General features: G+C 34.8%; 1 protein-coding gene across 12 annotated transcripts in view; it reads right to left on the reverse strand.

Annotated features, from left to right (window-relative positions):
* Positions 1–23,001, reverse strand: part of AFDN (afadin, adherens junction formation factor) — a 134,637-nt gene that overhangs the window by 83,966 nt on the left and 27,670 nt on the right. For 9 of the 12 annotated variants that reach the window (XM_085315547.1, XM_085315543.1, XM_085315544.1 and 6 more), the window contains exons 2-8: positions 13,934–14,129; positions 12,228–12,343; positions 10,695–10,858; positions 9,201–9,361; positions 7,965–8,122; positions 1,822–1,933; positions 1,263–1,430 (exon numbers count right to left, since the gene is read on the reverse strand). In XM_085315547.1, the coding sequence (XP_085171673.1) occupies positions 1,263–1,430; positions 1,822–1,933; positions 7,965–8,122; positions 9,201–9,361; positions 10,695–10,858; positions 12,228–12,343; positions 13,934–14,129 (1,075 nt within the window). The remainder of the gene's footprint in view (positions 1–1,262; positions 1,431–1,821; positions 1,934–7,964; positions 8,123–9,200; positions 9,362–10,694; positions 10,859–12,227; positions 12,344–13,933; positions 14,130–23,001) is intronic. The other 3 variants (XM_085315553.1, XM_085315542.1, XM_085315552.1) reach the window with 1 other exon arrangement.

Raw genomic sequence — 23,001 nt, forward strand, 5'->3', positions numbered from 1 at the left:
AAAATAACAAACTGAAAGAACTATTTAAAAACTCTCAGTCGCATACAAATTTAACTTCAAGCTCTAAAACACAACACAAGATATATTTGATAGAGTCTGCGTGCTGCTGATTTCATCTGGCAGTTTTTAAGCTATTTAATCGTAATCAGAACAGCAAACAAAAGGTTGAATTCAAAGTTTCCAATACCAATTTTCAACCTTGACTCCTGAAAGGTAAACAACCAGATTCTGAATCCTAAACCACCTGTTTGGAATTCTGAGAATACTCAAGTTACACTTAAGAAAAGTTATAAATAAATAAATAAATAAATAAGTTATAAGAAGAGTTAAAGCCTATAGCTAAACCAAGACAGTAGAAATTGAGAATAAAAAAGTTGCATATGGTTTAAAAATGTTTTGTTATAAACAAACATGTTCCCTCATAAAATTAACTGTAGATTACAAAGCAGCCTGAAGAGTTGCAATGAGGTCTAAAACATCAGCAAAGCTCCAGCCTTGCCAAGGAGCTGAAGAATCAATATAGGCTGAAAAATGATACATTTCCTAGTCCGCAAACAAGTTTGATTAAAAAAAAGAAAAAGAAAAAAAGAAAAAAAAAAACCTTGGTCCCTTATTGAATTTCCTGTAGTGTATTTCAGAGTGTAAGATAAAACAGACTTCCCCCTCCATAAAAGCCCTATTTACTACAAAGAATCTATCACAATCCCACTTTAAGTGTTTTGAAGTTTTGAATAAGGTATACACAAACAGTTTTTAAAGTACTCCTTCCCCAAGGTTCCAAGAACACTTAAGTATTTACACTTAGTTCAACAAATTAGGACTCTGTACACTTAGTCTTTCATACTAACTGGTAGATTATAGGACAACAATGAGAATAAGATTTCTTAGTGTGGTTTTCATGTGGTAAGACACATGAAAACATTCTATTTATTACAAAGTTTTAAATCCTCAAATTCAAAGTAAGTTGAGAAATGTGGGTTTTTTTGATTTTGAAATACCTACCCTTTTAAATGCACTTGCAGTTATGCCGTTTCTCCAGTCATTTTTTTTCTCCAAATATTTGCTACTAAAATACTGGTACTATAGCAATATGTAGCTCTACCTTCATTTATCTCAAATGCAAAATCTGACGCAGATGATCACCTGAGCCCACATTCACTTATGCTGCCTATGTTACTTTCTTCTGCTTTGAAATTAAAGTTTTTAGAATATTTAAATGACTAATAGTATAATTTCAATTACTGTGTAACCAGAACTCTTACCTGGGCTCAACTCTACCAGGTATGGTAGTTTCTCAGGAGGAAGGCAAGAGCCATAGCCAGACCCGTCAACTCTTTCCTTCCCCTTTAATGGCTTTCCATCAGTTATTTTCTTGGATTTCTTTGGGATATAATCAGCAGGCCGTCTTTTCAACTGAAAGACTAGTATTCCTAAAACACAATATTATAGGTCCTTTGAGTCTCACTACGAGTGAATAAGCACAAAAACACATCTATGAATTCACAATTATCCTACAGAATGGCTTTCTGCTTGCTAAATTCCTACCAGTTAYGTAGAATTTAAATGTTTTAATATCACACTTCTCTTCATCAGACAATTTAGAAACTTTAAGAGAAAATGTAAAATTCTTCTACTGTCTGAAGATATGTTATTATAAACAGTACCAAACGAAACAGAAAAGAACTCTAAAAGCACCTAGTTTTAAAAGCACCTGAAAACAAAATACTTCTGAATACATTTTTGATTCCCTACTTCAGAGGTCCACGCTGGTGGTTTACAATACTGAAGGCACAAAAATCTCTTAATGCTTTTTAGACATACCTTTATCACTAGGCCACTCCCTGAATATCTGAAGTGGACACTCATCATCATCAAGAATAGTCTCTTTAGCACCTTTATCATCAGAGTGCTGAGCACCAGGAGGAAGCATGACCTAGAAAGGAACAATTATCAGATTTCATAGAGTTCTTATTGGACAATTAGAACAGAAGATCTGGGAGTGTATCTTCCTTCTAATTTGTTTTTGTTTATAATAGGAGAAGATCTAGGAGTGTATCTTCCTTCTAATTTGTTTTTGTTTATAATAGGAGATAAAGCAAACGAATTAAGTAATTTGAAATGGATTTAAATATCCAAGGCTTTTTCTAATTCTCTCCCAAGCCTCTTGTCAGAGTACATCACACTTCCCAGAAAAGACATATTAAAAAAAAANAAAGGAACACAAGTTACATTTAAGCTGGATGTGACTATTTTCTACTAAAAAAAAGAAAATGATTCCAATCTACTAAGAACCATCCCAAAACCAAAGGAACCCTGAAATTTCCTTTATGTCCTCTACAAACATTTCATTTTCACTTATTAACCATCTCCCACACCTATCCTGCAAAATCTCAATAAATTCAATATACTGAAAACAATCTTCAGTTTTTCTAAAGTCTTTCTGCTAAAGGACCACAAACTATCTTCAGAAATGGCTGAGAAGAATGGCCAGAAGCTGGCCAGGAGAGAATGTCTCATTTGTGGGATATTTCCTATATCCTTGTCTTATCCTACCAACCATCTATACAGAGGTGTATTTGACACCAATCAATGCGTCACGCTACTTTTCTTCAAGGGAGAACCTAAGTAGGGAACAGAAGCACAAGATCATTCTTACCTTTTATAACTAACATCTTACAAGTTAGAGGAAGGAAGGAACGTTAACTAACAAGTTCTGGCTCTTAAGCAGACATGGCCAGTTATTTTATTCCTATTTGCATTATTGCTCACCACAGAGATAAAACATAGAAACAGTAAGAGTCAGTATTACAATACATGACTGGCCTCTAAATAAAAGATGGGTCTCTCAAGACTGAATGAAAAAATACTCTAATTTGTGATCCTAACCATACTACTTAATTCACAAACAGCTCTATTTTAAACAAACTACTCAAAATTAGTTCAATCTCTGAACTATGACTTAAGTAATACCTTCTGAAGTTAGTCAAGCATCAGCTACCACATGCTACTGCACTGCAGCTCTCAAGAAGCCTTTAATTCCAGTTGTCACCTCCTTTCCACACCCGTTTCAGTATTAACTAAGTTCTCATAGATCTGCCTCAAACTTCCTTTCATCTTCTTCCAAGCAGRAAACAAGTACACTTAAGATCAAAAGTATTTTTTTTTGAGTCACCGACCTTTCCCTAGAACATTTTCTATGCAAAACCTGGCTAATCATAGGTCTAATTACATTATCTTTAATTAGATTTTCAGATAGACAAGATATTACAGAATAAAGGGAGAAAATAATAAAACTTAAGATATCTAAGGGAAACAGAAACACACCTACATTCAAATCTTATCTTGCCAAACAACTCTTCTCTACTTCACATCCCAAATTTTAAAAACCATCAATTATACCTATATGGTAATTTTGATTAGTTAATTAAAATAACATTGTGTTGCAAATCTTGTTCAATAAGCAGCTATTCCACAACTCCAAAGCCACAGGGATAAAGGTAACTAGTTTAAACATGAAAACTATAGGCTTATAGTATGATTACATAGAGGCTGACAAATTCTCAAAAAATCGAGATTGGCAAGAACACCAAAAAAATCCTCAAATATACTAAAATTAGAGGAAGGACAACAGCATTTTAAAAAGTCCTACAGCTTGACCCGGATATAACTTCTGTCCTCTGGGACACTTGGTTGACGATCCATACTGACACTAAGCTTAGCTGAGAGCAGCAATGGCGAATTAGACAAGTTAAAGAATAGGGGTCAGAAACGAAAATCTCCTGGTCCTCCTAGTTGGTTAATATTCCTCCTACCCCACAAAGAAGCAGGGGGGGGCGGGGGGGGGAGAAGAAGGGAGAGAGGGCACCCAAAAAGAAGTTGGAGGAGAAAAGATCTGAGCTAGTTTATGGAAAAGACAGAAAAGAAGATAACCGAGGCTACACAGACTAGAAATCTTCCAACCATGTTGAAACAATTTTATAAAACATCTCTACCTCAGTGTCTCCCACAAAACTGAAAATTCTGCATTTTAGAATAACTAGAAAACATAGGAACAGATTTATATTATCATCAGGTTTTGACTGTTACCTGACTTCAGAATTAGYAAACAAAATGATAAAAAGGAGAAAGCAAAAGCTCAAGGGTAGAGATTTACATTCATACTGAAAAAAACAGAAAATGAAGAAAATGAAGTTAAATATCCTATAATGAATTCAAATCCACAGACTGCTAGAATCAGGCACGAACATTTGCCTGTTTTCTGCAATGAATTAGGAAATAGAGATGGGCAAAATCAGTTTAAGATCACAAGTCTTATAAACAGGTTGTCAGCAGACCACCTACAATCTAAAACAAATTGGTCACTACAGGTAACTAGAAATAGTATATTCTGCTTCTTCCCAAGGGCATTCGTAAGTATATACAAATATCATAAAGTCATCCTTCTATATTTCTTCATTCAAAATCCAACAAAATATGCAGAAAATAGGATGTAGGAAGTCTAAATGAAACCTACAGTAACTTAGATTTATCTTCTAAGACATTTGCTGTGATAAACCAGTAACAGATGATAATACTCAAGTCCTCTGGGTAAAGTTATAGTCAACTTTAGTAGGTCTATCCTTAGCAAAAGTTAACAAAAAAAATAAAGTTGTCATAGGTTTTCTATAAGCTCTTTTGCCAATTCACTTTTTTTTTTTTAGAAATATCAGATTAGCCAGTATCTACACACTTGTGTGCACTCTCATTAAACATATATAAGTTCATTCAAATAAATTATAGTTCCATACTCTTTAATGAGTATCATTAAAACAGCAGCAACATGATGACTTTCATGCAATTTCCCTTAGAATTTGGAGCGCAGGCTCTGCTCATGCTCCTGAAAAAATAATGAAACTTWAAAAAAAATATTTCATAAACCCTCTCCCACACCATCCCCGACTAATCATGACAAACTGTATATTTTGCTTGACAACAAAAAAAAGTATTTKTCCTCTTATTCTCACGTAAAAAATAAGAACATCTAAAACAAAGGTCTAATCAAGATTCTATTTTAAGAGTTAACTGGTTTACTACATGCCTCAAGTCTTATGCCCTAAATAAGTGAATATGCACAGGTAGCTTGGAAGACTGTCTAATTAATTTGACATCTTGAGAGATGTGCAGTGAACCTTATATTATGCAGGGAAACTCAAACCAAGCGAACTGAAACAACAAAAATGTATATCAGAACAAACTTGTATTTACTTGATTACATAGAAAGCATTCTAGAACTGAACACAAAGGTACGGCATGACATACCACGAAACAGAATATGAAAGAAACAGGAAACTGCCATTTATAATAAAAGTTGTCAATGGAAAACTTTAAGAAAAAATCTTAAAAAAATTTGTCTTTCAAGTGAAACTTCTGAAGTGAGTGAACTTCTTTACAGGTACTTACGCAGCCCTATAAAGGTCTTGTCATATAATTTAAAATCCATTTTAACAGCTAACTAAATGTCAACCACTTAAGTCTTCTCCGAAGACATTTTGCCTGCTACTTGAAGAAATAAAACATTTTAAAAACCCCAACCAACAGTAAATCAAAGTTATATAGTGAATTGTTAATCTTTAAGTGTTTTAAATCTGACAGAAAGTAAAGAATAGTAACACGTACAAGATCTAAGATCTGCCTTTCACAGTACACTGCAAAGTGTCAGAAGAACAAGGAAGAAACAGCCCTGCCAGCAGTAAAGTGTAGCTATTTTTCATTAGTGAAGTTAGGAAAAAGAATGCATCATATTTATGCATTAGCATCATATTTGAGAGCTTCCCAAGAAAGAAATAATACTGAAAAATATACTAAGCTTAATCTAGGATATTTAATTTTTTTCAAGCAAGGAAAGCAACTTCAGAAGATAATGGACAAAAATTAGCTTTTCAAATTAGGGGATTTTAAAAAAGTATCAGTAAAAATTGAAGGATTTTCATATTTAAAATCCATATGTTGTGTCAGCAGAGGCACCGAGACAGGCTTAATAGATTTCAGCCAGCTACAATGACTTTTGGAGAAAAAAAAAAGGAAAGTCTTCTACACTTGAAGATATAGAACAGAAAAGGTTTGCTAGTAGGCAGTGAATATCACTCTCGTATTTAACATCATTAAACATGCAACAAATTTACCATACCAAGATGATGCATTGCTCAGAAACAGCAAAGTACTTTCCTGAAGAAATGTTTTCCATAAAACTAATATAAAGCAATTTTATTCATAGCAGACTTCGTTAATCTTTCTGAAGATCAATGTAACATCCTTAGACTATTTTCTATGTTAAACATTCCCAGAAAAGTCAAGAGAACAGAGAAAGGTGGTCTGTGTCACCTACAACAGTGACTTGCAACAGTTTCCCTGAGAGATCAGTTCAACGAATTCCCATAAATACTTCATAATGCATCATAACAACGTCTAAATCTGAACTAAATAGACCACTGCAAAGTTATCTTCCAAATTCTGAAGAAGGCTGCAGTGTCTGTGCTATAACCCCCAATTCTCTCAGAACAGCACAAAAATTCGCACAGCAGACCAGCAGTGCATTTAGTAACAGCTACATGAGAATTGTAACTTTCATTTATAAACTATGAACAGCATGACCTTGGCATAACTGCACATCATAACTGAGAATCAACTTTTAATATGCTGTGTCAAAAATCAAAGTCCAACTACTCATTACAAAATTACTTCCCTCGATAATAAAAAGCTATTTAAAATTTTATTAAAATTAACTTAAAATTAACCTTTCACAGTTGGGTCACAATCATGGGTTAAGAAGCAGACAAAATACCTAGTACTTCATTAAAAATGCACCCAGAATTACAACAAACTGTTGAAACAATGGGAACTAGAATTAGTTCACTGTTATGGAAGTATAAAATCACTACCACAGTTTTCTTATTAGTAATTAAAACAATTACTTTACAACYGCTAATCACGTCAATTCCAAGCTAATTATATCACTAGAGGCTTTAAGCACAGTGCAAGTAGACACAGAGGTTACCCAAAAGTATTGTATTAAAAATAATAAAAGGGAAAAAAAAGAAAAAGAAAGTAACTTAAAAAAAAATCTTTTAAACCACTTAAAGAATGCATGAAATAGCAAATATGAAGCTTTCATAATGTTTTCCAGTGTCATTTCAAGCACAGGGTGGGGGGGGGGAAATGTAGAGGAAGATTTTGCCCCCCAGAGAAAGAAGGGCATGACACAATAGGACACAAACACTCTTCTTCTTTTCATCATCTAAACTAGCAGTAAAATCAAGTTTATTGGAAACTTAATAGCCCAAAATATAATAAAAGATTGGACTCAAACAAGGGTCAAGTGTTTTCAAATCCAACCAACCTTGCTTTCTCATATGATGATACATATAGAAGTTTACACTTTTTAATCAATATTGTCCATGGGCCTTTTTAGTAAATCCATATCTCTTTAAGAAACACTGATTTTATTTAATTCATTTAGACCTCCAAAAAGAACTGAATTCCAAAAGTRAGTTTAAGTTTCAGTTAAACATTTAAATTTCACTGATTGTAAGCAACCACTGAAAGGCATAAGGCAGTAACACATAATGTACTTTTTATAATGGAGTCTGGACTAGCACTTTTGCCTCCAGGCAGCCTCATTTAGTTCAGGGGAATAGTTTATGCACAAACTAAGCACAAACTCAGGTTTCTGCAGGATTAACTATTTGTTTATACATCTGCAAAGTGTAAGCACTTGGCAGCATAAAAGCGCAGCACCAAACACAGAAATATGCTCCTTTCATTATAAATGGCTATCTATGCAACAAATAAAAATCTACTGAAGTTGTTAAATTAAAAATGTAAGTCCTGGAACTATCAGAGTTTTTTCCATTTCATTTTAAGTTGCTGCAAGGAACAGAATCAAAGATGAAGTACGAGAAGTATTGTGACTTAGTAATTTCACTTACACGAGCAATACAATAATCCTTGGGATTTTCCTTCTCCAGACCATATTTCTCCAGTGCTTCAATAACTGCAAAGTCTGCAGTATCTGTAGTGGACAGCAGGATTGTCTTGTATGGAATATTTGGTTTTAAACTATCCGCATAAATTCTCAGTGTCCCACCTTGAAAATAAAATTTAATTAACACTGCTATCAGAGTATCAAAAGAGGGACAGACATGCAAACATTTCTTATTTTCTGTTAGAAATACAGTAAGGAACACCTTAAGAAATCATTTAATTCAATCTTTAACACAAGACCAATCATATAATCCCTGAATTACTCATCTCGGTCCCTGGTAAAAACCTCTAGTAATGCTTTCCCAAGTTTTCTAGGCAAGTTGATTTCTCCAGTGCTTCACTGTCTTTACCATTCTTAATCCTCCCTGAAGTCAAAATGAAACAGTGATAACAAATGGATAAAGAATAGACCTTTCTCATCTTCTTAAAAGCAAACTTGTGCTGCTCTTCCAGCTTCTCTTCAAAAAGCCTGTTTAGGATCTCCCTCACATGTCACATTTTCTACACCTTTACTCATTCTTCACTATTCTTCCACAGATGCTCAACCTTCTTGGTACTCAGAACCCAATACTAAACACAATACATGCTTCGGATTTTATCAGTACTGATAAAAATAGAAAATTGGTTCATTTGTCTTATATTTAATGCTGATGTTCATACAATCACTGAGATCTTTATCCCTACCTCCAACTTGAAATGCTTGCTTATTTTGTGATCCACAAAATCTACTAGATGACTCTGCAGATCTGAACAACTCCTGCCCAGCTGTGTTTGAGCTACTGATTATATTCTCACATGCAGATCCTTCAGTTGTTCTGAGTAAAAATGATTCACAGTTATTTCAGAAGACTTGTCCAACATGTCAGTATTCTGAAATTTAATTCTGTTCTTCATTTTTGTCCAGTTTAACACTGAGAGCAAGATCAATACACATACACTCTCTCATCACTAAGTCCATCGCTGAAAGCTCTGACTACCAATAGTGCCAGGACAAACTCCTACAGAATCTCACCTCTACAAACCCTTCAATCAATTACACCATGAACAACTGCTTTTCTCCAACATTTTTTTTTTTTTTTACGTTTTGTGTCTATGTTAACTCAAATTTACAGTTGTTGGCCTTAAGAATACCCTCTTGGTAACTACATTAACATCAGCTTAACCAAAAGTAATCTAAGTACCTGAGTCTGGTCTGCCATCAGAGCTGCGAAATTCCTGCATTCTCTTCTCTAGCTTTTGTTGTCGCCGCCGTTTCATAACCACTTCAGGATTGGATATTGTGCGAGTGAAGCTCGTCTCAGGCATATCTTTGTAAACCTCAGCTGCAAGGCGAGAATTCTCACTGCCAAGTTAGTTTAACAAACAAAGAAAAGAAACAAAGGAAAAAATTGTCATTAATAGCCCACATTTCACATATCCTCATTACTTCATAAGAGATCAATAGCAATGAGGATCTATACACACAGAAGACCACCTAAGTAACTGCAAGGGATCTTCTCTTGTGAAATGTATTTTTGCTAGGATTAACATTGTTCATGTATCCTTGCTCACCCAAACCAATTTAAGTATTGACGCTCACTAGTTTTCAAGAAAGAAAAAAATGCGTTTTTTATCTCTTATAAAAAAATTGAGGCATTACAGAAACTTTACATGACACCTTTAACTTTATTCTGAAGATCATCTGGAAGCAAAATCAGCATGTGCTTGCAACTCACACTTTTTATTTGCTACTTAAGCATAATTCTACTTTAATTAAAAAAAATAAGATCAAGCTAAGCAACCGCAAAGAATGCTAGAAAGATCACCCTCTGAAGAACACTGCAGAAATGTACCTACAGAGTAGAATTAGACATACGAAAAACAAACGTGATCTCAAAAAAATTAACCTGACCAAGTAAAACCTCTACTACATGTCAACTGCTCAACCAATTTCTTTCAGCACTAGGATTCTTTTATCAATTAGTACCTTTTCACCATTCATTTGCTTCTTGGATATGTTAAAACACAACCATCAATGACATTTTTTCTGGTGTATACCATAGGAAACCTAGAGAATTTGGTACTGAGACAAAGTTTAATGTGATGGAGACCTTTTTTTTTCAGCTTTCTAATTCTACAGATGTTCATTCATGCCTGATTCTTATGCCCTGGTTTTCCCTAAAAGGATTAATGTACAACCTATCCTGTCCCAATGAACTAAGATCAGAATATCTGGAAGCAAGAACTGGAGACTCTAGAAGACAGACTAGTGAGATATGTTTCCCAGAAACACAAATCCAGTTAGGTGATAAATCAAATGCAACCACCTGCATATACTACTTTTTCTGGCAAAAGACCCAGCAATCAAACAGAAGGAAAAGAATAAAGCTACTCTAGAGAAAATGTTCACAGACAGCAATAGTTACAAGAGCTTATGTCATCGAGCATGTGTAGATTTTTGTACAAGGCTAAAAGAAACTTATTTTATGGTGTAAAAACAAGAACTCTGCTGCAAGATATACATGCAAGTCACAAAATTTTCCTTCAAATATTTTGGTCTAAGAAGCATGGTCTTTTGGTCTAAGATCGCACATACGTCAATTACTTCTGAAACAGAAGCAACTGCTTATTACATAAAGAAGAAGAATTCTTTAAAAATATAGGTTGTATGAACTGATCAAGTTTAATACACTTACATATCATCCCCATGAAGAAGTCTGTCATCTTTATCTGATGCTTGTCGCAATGCCTCTTTCTCACGCCTTTTTTTTTCCTTTTTTTCTTTTTTTGAGAGAGTCCGTTTGAAATTCTGGATAACTCCCTCTTTTTCTTGTTTTTCAGGGCCATTACTCTGAGCCTTCTGAAATAAATCAGTTTAAAACAGTTTCCATCACTTCCGATCCACTAAAAAGTTATTATCAATTTTAATTTGCCAGGTAACTCTGTTTAAGACATAGTATCACTAAGATGAAAACACATTCAAGAATTCCAAAGTAGATATGAACTGAGTATCGTATACTCCAGAAGCGTACTCATGGAAGTCAAGAAATAGCTGAATTATACATGAATAACTGCAGCATATACCATCTATTTGACTTCAAAGATTTACTGAAGGCTACAAAACCAATGTTTGCCTCCCAGTAAAAAATACTTGACAAAATAACACTGCACTACTCCCCACTCACCCCCCACCCAAGACATTGTGTTGAATTGTCAGACCAGAATAAACTGGAGGAGAAAATACATTATATAGGACATTTCCCCTATGGTTTATTTTTCTGAGTTGTCCTACAGTGTTCTCACTCTTCTCCAATTCCAGCTCCTTGCATACGCAAGATCCCTGCAATCCTAGGCTTGCTTGTCTTTTGCAGAGAGAATAGCAAAAGATAAGAAAGACGACAGGTTTTTTTGCTTTTGTCAGGAAAGGAAGAACACAGAAAAGGAGGATTGAAGTTTACTGCAGTCAATGAATAGGAATAGCAAGTCTGGTAGATATAGTGCAAGGCATCGTTAATTTTTTCTCTCCGCTTTTAATGTGGATGCATCCTGTACTCAAAAGTGTACTGCAAGCCTAAGTGTAGCTCATGCACATATATCCTAAACACTTACAAAAGTAACAAGCTCTAATTCCAAGGGCAGAAGAAATTCAGTGCTAACCCCAAGATAAAAAACTTGTCTGAAAATAGCACACAAACAACCTATTTTCCATAGCTATAAAAATCCAGGTTACATATAATACACAATTTTGTTTGTCTGATGTTCCCATCTCCCTCATTTTGCAGCAGGAAGAAAAAAAAATCCCCCAGAGAAAAAGGTATTTGTGAGCTCTGCTAAGAAACACAATGTTACCTAGGGAGGTGATGAGTTTTAGTTATTAAATTCCCTCTGGTATTACCCTTTAAAAGTTCTGCAAAAAAGGAATTACCTTATAGGCATTTTTCATGATATACTATCAGACAATATTTTTACTTCAGYTTATTAGAGTAAGTTAAGCTCTAAGTTTTCTCTTACATGCTACAATACTAGCCAGCAACATGGATCAAAGCATCACAAGTTAKCTGAAAGATGGAAGAAGTGCTGTGTTCTGCAGATGCATTTTACCTTGCTCCAGATATCCAAGATCATCAGCAGCAGTTGTTTTTAGGAATTAGAACAGTGGAAATAAAACTTTACAATATGAGCAAGTTCCACAGATTTCAGAACAGCAGTGTTCCTTCTTACAGTCTCACCTTTGGAGGAAGAGTATCATTTTCATTTTTCAGAACAAATCTTCCCTCTCGATCATCTTTGTTCCAGTTTAACTGTACAACAAGAGGCTTCTCATCAACATCTAATCTTCTTTCTTCTTCAAAAAAGAAAAAAGAAAAATCAGTAACATTTATTTGGCACCTCAAGAGCAAACAAGTAAACAATGGCAAAAAAAAAAAAAAAAAAAAAAGGTGATTCAGACAATCACAGTTGATTCTTCCTTGCAAATTCCCTCTATCTACATAAGCTAAAAGGTTCATTGAAAGTAGCTTTGGGTATCTTCTTTCTCATAGCCAAAGATTATCATTCAAGAGCATTAGATTATCACTCAGGAGTACTAGTTTATAGCTACAATTAAAATGCTTTAAACTTTACCATCTAAAGAGACTTCCAAATATTCACCTTCCCAATTTTAAATTTAACCAGTTTGGCTTCTACATAAAAAAAATGGGGAGTTTTTGCAGTCTTTCTAGAATATAAGTCAGATTATAAAATAAATTGAAAAATTACACACATGAAATTATGAATTGCCAGATGAAATTTCATTTAGTGTTCTATCTCTCTTAAGTATTTGAAAAAAAAAAATCTGAAAGGGTGATTAAAAAAAAATTGAACACATTTTGCCAGTTGATCTCCCTTCTGGAATACAGGAGACAGCATCTACACATGACAATGACATGACAAAGACAACGATGTCTCTGAAGTTGCATTTTATTTAATGTGAAACACTCATACACTGCCAGAGGTGCCTTATGAACTGTATTTTTACACAATCAATCAGGAACTTGCCCCACAGAAGAAACTATTTAATTTTGAGCCTAGGCATAGTACTAAAGATTTTTTCTAAAAAAATTTCGAAGCAGCAAAATATCATATACTATTCATTGTTTAAACTGGTGATGATGTATGCTCTTTTTTCTTATAATTAACATCAAGTCATCATCAGTAGCTTGTAAAAAGCACCATACATCCTAAGAAATTCCCATTTCCTATCTCAAGTCAAAGTAGTTTCAGTTGTTCAAAAGCAGACTTTAAGGTAGTTAAACCAGCTGCACGAAAGCTTTCAAAATCCAAAATACAAGAATCACTGCAAAAAGCCAGTTTCTCCCATTCATCCCTCTCCATACACCACCTACTCCCACCTGACACTTTCTATATGGTAAGGAGAGAAAAAGCACATGCAAGCAACAAAAGTTTATTTAGAAATCCAAGTTCTTCTTAAATAACACTAAAGGTGGCTTCAGATAACCATACACTGAACTCCCCTCAATTTAGCAATAAAGAAACGTCCCATAAGGCTATTTATCAAAGGCTTAGAGTATCAAGAACAAAACTGAGGATGTGTTCTTAAGTGCTCCAAATTAACACTTCTGTTCTCTCATAATTTTTTTCTACTAGTGTTAAAAGTAGCAACTCTCTCACAAATGTCAAGAAGCACAGGATGTCAAGCATAACATTTAATATATCATATCATCACCAAATCTTACATAAACTATAGGTCTGATATATGTACTTATATTTGAAATACCACTTCTCCACATCCCCATTAAAAGCAATGTTCTTAAGAGCAAAAAATACAAAGCCTCTTACRTGGCTCAGAAGCTGAGGGAAAGGTTACAACACTTTATTTGGGGACAGGTGGGAAGGTGATGTGGACACAGTAAAGGTTTAGTGAATAAATACTAACCTCCACTGACATGCACCTCATAAAGCGAGTATTTAGGAGATGACAACATTCGCATGTCCGGTCGAAACTTCTCTGCAAGAGTTTCTATGACATCTTGAGTTGTGGCAGTACTAGACACACGAATACATTTTGTTGCAAAGTTTCCAGCTGCTTTATCTTGAAAGTAAAACCTCATTACTCCATGAAACTCCAGATCCTGTAAAGAAATGAAGATACAAACCTGACTGCTGGTTAACAGTTCTAAGGTTCAGAATTCTTTTTAATATAAGTTTAATTGCAGCACAACTAATATGGCCTGTTTTTCAGCCAGAAACAGGGACTAACCTCAATGCATTTTGTTATCCAGAGCAAACAATAACACAGAATAAATATACTTGTGGAACAGCAACCTGTCTCAAAGAGACCAATCTTCTATCACGGTAGTCCTGAGCATGATCTTTTCTCTCCTCTTTTCCCCACAGTGTGCTACTACACTCTCTTATGTTGGCATCTGTTTCTCCCAGAAATAGCCTGTTCAGGAAGGTAAATTACCTAATCTTTTACTTTATATTTTTAGGTTAGGCTTCAGGTTAGATCTTAATGCACTCTGAGACACTAGCGAAGCTCCAGTACCAACATAAGGCAAAAGGAAGGGAAGAAAGAGAAGGAAGATACATGGGAACCCTAGGCTTTGTGGCTACACTGCACCTGCAACACTGACCTGCTCAAACTCTCATAGAGCCACATCCTCAGACACATTTCTTAATCATCACAGTCATATCCTACATTCCAGCCTACCAAACTCCTTGTTCTTACAGCTCTCTTACTGATCTAAACATTGACTCCAAGTACAAATTCTAGTTCTGCAGCAGTCTCAGCCTGGCCTACTCTTGCCCTCTGCATGACTTCCAGCATTCATGAGGCCCTGCACTGAAATTAATCAAGGAAATTCAACCACCCTGTTATCTATATAACTATTTATATAGCAAATATATTCAAGTTTAATCGACAGTTTAATTATCATTGCTCATGTTTTTACTTTCCAGAGGCTTTGCAAAAAATATCCTTTGGTGTCAGATGCAATAGTAGGTTTCACACTAAGAGCAGTCCTCTCCAGTATTGATCTGATCGCACAAAGACATTACAAGGTTGTCTTTGAACAGCAAACAACTGAGATATTTATTGAAGTTAATCTACCATTCAGAAGACCCCAGCAAAAAANAAAAAAAAAAAAAAAAAAAAAAAAAAAAAAAAGAAGAAGAAAAAAAAGAAAAAAAGTGTTACAAGCTACACTGTAAGGCAAAAGTATGTCACCACTGTAAATATAAATATATATATATATATATATATATAAAAATCCTACAATTATAAACATTATTCTTCTCAGGACACTCTCAATTCCCAACTCTGTGCCAATACTCCTCCCAGTCATTAAGAAACAAGGTAAGACTCTTGCTGTCACTTCTCAGTGGCACGACATACACATATTTACATTATGCCATAGGTATAACTCCCATTTTTTTAAAAAAAGACAGTTGCATTTTTGTATCTGCATATACTAGTTGTATTTTTGTATCTGTACTACATTATTCAAAGTCAAGATACGCTGCAGTATTAACAGCTGCAGCAAAATCTGGAGAAATAAACCTGGCAGGTAACCATTTTAGAGTACTGAACTGTTTCTAGAACAAAAATAAGGCATAATAAATAAGAAAAATGGTACACCATAAGAAGACAGGTGGAGAAAGAGACATTAAGAATGAGTAACCATATATATAAAGTATCTTCCCGAAGTATAATTCCAGTCTAAAATAAATAAAGAAAATACAACCAYAGAAACTGAAAAAACTTTGTGTGAATTTTTTTTGTTGCTATATACAGTGGCTAGTCCCAATCTTACTAGTGAAAGTCAGACAACTCAAAACAACATTCATATGTCGAGATTCTCCTTAAAAATGCTTCTGAACTAGCTAGTATATAGGAATGAGAAGGTAAGATTTTTTTCTTAAGAAGTTTAATAGCATCCATAACTCAAACTAATCAAAAAGTTTGAGTCGAGAGAGGGACCATCAACTAATCCCAAGAATATACGTAGTGGCCAGACCAAGGGTCTATCTATCTCAATATCCCATCTCCAAAAGCAGTCAAAATCCAGGAAACACTTAAAGAGTGGGGCAGTGCATACAACACACTCACTCTCTCACCTACATATCCCTCCACCCAAATACTTTACAAACTTTCAACCATTTGTGGTTCCAAGACTTCTTCGTTCAAAATCCTTTCTATTTAATAGCTATCAGTGATTTTTTCTTCAACTATTTTGTCCTTTTTTTGAGCCCATGTTAACTTTTACTATCCACAGGGTATTTCCTATGGCAAGGAACTGTGAAAGGAAATATCTTTTGTTTGTTTTGAACTTGCTACCTTTGATTGATGCTATACTTTGTAAGAGATCAGGAACAACCATTTCTYGTACTCTCTTTCCAGGCCACTTAGGATTTCACGGGCTCTTTTTTCATCCAGTCATTTTTTTTAAGTTGATACATCCTACCCTAAACTTTTTATGCGAGGAAGTTATTCCATACCTTGAGTAGGTCTGTCATCCGTGTCTCAGCCTTTCACAGCTCTACTGTATCTTTGAGATGGAAGGACTGCACACAACAGTCACAGGCAGATGCACCATGGACCTACCCAATGGCATAAATATTTTGTTTTGCTCTCTGCTATTTTCCCAAATATGTACGGAATTAACTTCTGTGAGCATAAATTGCTGTTTCCACAGAACTATCTACTGAAATATGATGCTGCTGTTCTTGCCCACAAAGAATTACAGATTCCATATGCATTACTTTACATTTATCTACACTAACTTACCTGTCGCTTTCTCATACACTATGACATTAGGATTTCTCCTCTAGTTATTAAAAAATGGCTCTCATCTTTTCTACCTTGAATATTTTTATTGTATGCTTTTACTACAACTCACTTCTTAAAAAAAAAAATCCTCTTCATTTCTTATCTCTCAGCTGATTATGTGGCACTTCTTTTCACAAAGCTCTGCTGACCCTTCCACAATCTTACAGTTATCCATGCGTCCACTAATTCTGTAAGTTATTATAGATCCTAATCAGCACAGACATCATTCTTAGTTGAAGTCCTTTTAAATACCGGGCTCACACTACATTTCTACCTATGCACCGGAAGACAGTTAAAGAGAGTCATTACATACCAGTTGGTAAAGTAATTTCATCTCTCACTTTAAAAGAGTTCTTTGATGAACACTGTCTAGTTCTAGCAATTTGCTTTCACGTTGTCCATTTGTTCGATAAATGATTCACAAACACTGATTTGAATTTCTGTGATGAGTTACCTATAAAAAGATTCTTGGCATGGCCACTTTTCCAAGCTCTTCAACAATTAACACAAAGCAAAACAATTCAGCTAGTTTTTCTGCTATGGTCTTATCTCCCAACGCTCTCATCACTGACCTTAGGCTAACATCAACTGAAAAAGAACACTAAAAAAGCAGGAAATGAAGTTCAATACATAACATTAAGAGCCATACAAATCACTTAAGCTACATTTAAAACTGAAAAAAGTGACATAAGTTTAGCTTTCAAATTCTTATTRTCTGAAGTTTTCCATGAAGCTTCTGCAAGGTGATTGCTGCTTATCAACATGGTTTCTTTGTTCTTTAATTACAGATCCCAGCTGCACCAGTAATAATTAAGATAGCCACTCATTCAAAGCTGTGCTATCCAGAAATGCAGATAAATAAATAAAATAAAATGGCACAGGAGAGTAGCTCAAGCCTAGGTCCATGACTACTAAGGCTAGTTCCAGAACACACTAGAAGTATTAAGAGTAATGGAAGACAGTTATTATTACACAGCCTGGTTGTTTGAAAATTCCCACAGAAAAAAAAAMMRSYTTTTTTTTTTTCTTCCAACTGTCCCATTCTTTTTACAGAAGGAGAATAGATTCAAGAACTAAAATGAAAAACAAGTAGTAGAAAACAAAGATAAAAGAATTGTACTCTAGAAGAGAAGTTTGGAAAAAGTCTTCAGTGTGACACAATGGGATTTGTAGCAGGAAAACCAGGACTTCCTGAAGAATGAAACACAGAAGCTCCTGCAAACAAAACAGTAATATTCAGGAGCAGTAAGCCACAACAATACTTACATATGACAAAGGAAATCCCTCCGTTAAAGTGCCAGAGAAGGGAATGAGAGAACATTATTCCCATCTCTCAACGTGCAGAACGTAGCAACAAATGAGGGCTAGATCACTATTCCCACAAGCCAAGCAAAGAATACAGGTAGGTCTTTAAAATACTCTCCAACAGACACAATCACAAAGCAATACGTATYTAAGCCTAAGTAAATTACACACTATGCATTTTGTCAACTATTTAATTTTTCTAGTAATAGAAAAAATGCAAGTTTCCCTTCAGAAATCCTCRTTGGTAACCCTTTCAAAAGCATAGCTCTGAGCTATGCTGGTATCACTGTGTGCCTTACAAATGGCATTCTGCACGGCTAGGTCTACAGAACACCAAAACACAGCATTAAAAGTGTCATGTCTTTCTCCCTGCCCCATTCAAATTCTGCGGGCAAAAATCTATATATAACTAACTCCTAGCTAAGCTGTGTTATTCAAATTAATGTACCTGTTGCTCAAGAGTTTTGCTAATAGAATATAAATCATAATAAAACTAATTCACAGATAACAATTAGAATTAAAGTAAATACAAGTTACTTCCAAATGAATTCAGGTCACAATATTAATATTAAAGGCCAGCATAATAACAGTATATTATCACTGGAGGATACTTTGAAATATTCACAGGATGTCTTGCCACCTAACCTCTATTAACTCTATAGAGTCAAATGGAATCGATTCCTTCCCCTCTCCAAGACCAATAAATATCCAAAAAAGCCAAAAAAAATCCTGTAAGATTTTAAAAACAAGYATATGAAGTCACTAAAGAAGCAAGTATTTAAATTACATGAGGGTCTGTAGGTTTCCAGTCTGCATTTCCAGCAGTTATACCAACTTTAAACTGAAGGACAAGCATTTTTTTTTAAATATATAGTGTCTACATACAACTATTAAAAAGCAATTCCATATAATCTCAAAAAAAAATGTATGTTAACTGTTATAAAGTGTTTTCCATTTAAGGGATGAAGTAGAATACCTTCAAAAAAAGTGTAACTTCATGACTGATGACAGCAACACCTCAAACAGTTCCAAGAGGAAAGAGGAAGAGTCACACAGATGAAAATACAGCCTGTATGAAAAAAAAWATTTTCTTTTTCATCTGCTTTATTTCCTCTTTTGCATCTTTAACATCTGATTCAACAAAGATACTGCACTGCAGAATGACTCCACTTTTCCACAACTGCACTTAGCACATTTGAATGTTCATAAAAACAGGATCAACACCAGAGCTCGCTCTCTATCGGAGAGGTAGTATCAATGGCCCACAACACAAGAAGTATAACTAAATAAGGAAAGTTGTTTCTTCATTTTTCCTGAAGAAAACTACATCTTAGGAACCCATCCCACTACAAAATAAGAAGAAAACTCAAGATCAGTAAGGTCTCATGGAACCGAAAGGTTCTGCATACATTTTTAAAACAAATCTAATGCGAGTAAATCAACACAAATCCCAGTATAGTATATGACAAATGCTACATAACTAAAATCTTAAAACAAAGGTCAAAATTCATTTCTGTAAATGTAACTAAAATATACTCTGAAAAAAGAATTTACTTTCATAAATGCAGCTAAAATGCTCATGTAAAGCTTGAATTATCACTGATGTAGATATTCTGTTGTATATCTTGAATGCATTGTCTTYATTTCCTATTAGCAAGCTTCCCACAGAACAACAATTGTTATAACAACTATGGGGATAAAACAAACTTAACTGTCCACTAGAATAATCAACTCTGCAGTTACACCTCATATTTCAACTCAGAATGAAAGAAAAAAAAGTAAGAAAACATGCTTCATTAAAACAACAATAAAAAAAATCTGTAGGACAGACCTATCCACATTAAGGAAGTCAACCAAAATATTTCCAACTACTTCAAAACAAAATTAATTTCAGAATGGTATTCTGGCAAAGCTACTAGATTCGGAATGCAGTAATCAGCCATAATTTATTTTGAAAGCATTAAATTTTCACGAACTTCTACAAAAAACATTGTCATACAAGTGGCAAAAAGTATCTTCAGGTAAGATTTACAACTTCAGAAGTAGCAACCATTTAAAAAAAANCTTACTTCTCCAATTTTCAAACCTACAGTAAAAGATCTGCAGGTGGCAGGCAGTTGCTGTGTGTTGCAAGTACTGTTTAAGATTTTGTAGGATATTTTCTATTAAATTGTACTGTACAGCATCATTTAATCTTTCATAACTAACCCAAAGCAAATGCAGGGTGCTCTTACAAAATGAAGTCTAGTACTGTCTACTTGAAAATATCTTTGTTCTAGTGTTTTTCATAATGAGTACCAAAAATAGTTCTGGAACTATTTAACCTTCAATCATTCATTAAACTAGACTGTTTGAATAAAAAAATACAACAAATAAAGCTACATGAGGTTTTCCTGGATTAAATTATATCTGTTTTTAAACTGTATTGATACTTGTGCAGCAGACATTCAGTGAACCTCCCAGTCCCTTAATACTGAAAATCTAGTAGTAACTGTAAGCAGACAGATACTTGGAAAACACAACCACAAAGTAAGAAGCTTTTATTATTTGGAAAGCTGTTTGAAGGACATGATAAGACAGAAAAAAAGGAAAATTAATTTAAGTATATGAATTTGGACTACCAAAACACTCTGAAACAAAGGCTCCAACAATAGAAGAGAGATACAGGCAGAATTTAAGCATTAGAAATGAGACAACAAGTTAGTTCAAAACAAAGCTTAATCAATCATGACTGTTAAATATTTAAGAGTAAGTGCAGAAATAGGAAATAGTAATAGGTCTCTAGGATCCATTGTTTACCTTCCAGATGCATGTCTGCAACCTGTCACTGTTGAGGAACTAAGAACAGAATGCATATAAGTAACTCCAAAAAATCTATAGAAGAAAAACTAGAAGTACAGACAACTCACTATGGTACTTTTCAAATACATCCTCAAAATAATAAATCAAGAGTTCTCTCTGTTATATATCGCATTAAAGATTGTTACTTTTATATAGACTGATTTGGGGGAAGATGAACATGTTATTACATCTGCCTCAAACCAAATTACAATAGGAAAATTACAGTGGGGAAAATGACAGTTCTGGCACTAAAAATCTAATTTTTTATTGACATTACTACTTGCCAACAACCTGCAGAGCTGCAACCCCAGTATTTAAAAGTCTTCATTCATCAATCAGACAACAAAAAAGACTGCCTACAACACATTTTAACAATAAAAGCATGGGTACAATTGCAATTGTACAGCAATATGAATTAGGTTAACTAATCCAGAAAGGATTTTTTTTTTCCTCCAGTCAAAGCAGTTTCCTGCTCAAACTCCCTATACAGCTAGGGAACTGTTAGTGCTAGAGCTTGTGTGAAATGGTCCTTCTCATGGCAGCTTATATTAACTTGAAGTAATCCTGGAACAGCAACCTCAGCCAAGCTAGACACTTTATTCCCACCCTTGCACTAGCACATACCTGACCCTGCAGAGAGATTTTACAGCATTGAAATTAAAAAGTACCTGCTGGCTTACAGGATATGCTGGTTTGGCATGCCCTACAGTCCCCACGCAGGTCAGGCAAGCATCAGACCACAGAAGGGAGTGGGGATGTAGCAGCCAGCTATCTGCCCTCATCTGACCACTAGCCATTTCACACCTGCTCAACAACATGGTGTCATCATCATTAGAGCACCTGGTTAACTTGACAGCACACGGGCAACAACTAATTGTATTTCTGTTTTCTGATGCAGTGTTTATATAYTTCTGAAAGCAGAGCTAGGACTATTACAGCATAGTAATAACTTGTTTCTACTTACAGTGGTAACCCTTCTTTCAAGTAGTATTTTTAATCCAGAGGCTAGAGATTTTCAAAGGAACATTTTGAATGCTGTGCATAAGAAGCAAAGATTTGAATGGTGATTTTTACTGCAAGAAGTAGTTCTACAAATTCTGCTCATCTACGCAATGGTATATGTGCCAAAAAAAAAAAAAAAATCTTCTGAGCTTCCCAATATTGATACAGGTAAAAATCTGTCCTGGCAGAGACTGACAGTCCTGATGAACTGCGTGGAAGTTTTGGCCTGCTGTAGAAACGGTAGCCCTCTCTCAAATATTTTAAAGATTAATTCAGCAAACACATGAAATTCAGAAAAATAAACCGTTTTTAAAAATTCACAAAGTCAGAATGCATTAGTTGTAAGAGCTTTCCAGAACAGGAACACTGCAAAAGTTACTGTACTGGAGTTATGCTATAATCTTCTAGAATTTGGACAGATCAAACTGTTTTCTGTAGTAATTATACTTTACTAGATAAAATTATCATTGAATCCCAAAATAATGGACAAGAAAATTAGTTTTTAGATTATTCAGTGAAACAGGTAAAAACTGACAACAGAATTATCACAGGAAGCAATAGCTGTGGCTAACAGAAATGCCAGTCTAACACAGAAAGCCACATTATTGTAACATGGGCATTCCCACCAGCAATCAAACTCATGAAGCCTAGTTTCTTGTGGCTGTCCTTCCTACACTTCCTACATAGTTTTGTCACAGGTGRCACAGATCAGATTATTCATAACAGTTTCCTCCTGTGTGGACTCTCTAGTATCTAGAAGTCGAACATAGACCATGGACTCTCTCTTCACAGGGAAAACTAAATGAGATGTCTCAGTCTCTGTTTGACCACCAACTCTGGCAACTTAACACCTCTGAAATAGGTTCAATCTAACAACCAAGGGATCAATTTGCAACTAAATTTGACAAGCAGGTATCCAGAGGAAGCTGACACCAACCCACACACAGCAGTTCAGAAGCTACTCTAATTTCAACCACCTGACACAATGTATGTGTAAAAATATATATATTATTCTATGCATATTA

The sequence above is a fragment of the Rhea americana genome, unplaced genomic scaffold (assembly GCF_003343005.1).
Source record: "Rhea americana isolate MKP2758 unplaced genomic scaffold, rheAme1 scaffold_43, whole genome shotgun sequence".
Taxonomy (NCBI): Eukaryota; Metazoa; Chordata; class Aves; order Rheiformes; family Rheidae; genus Rhea; species Rhea americana.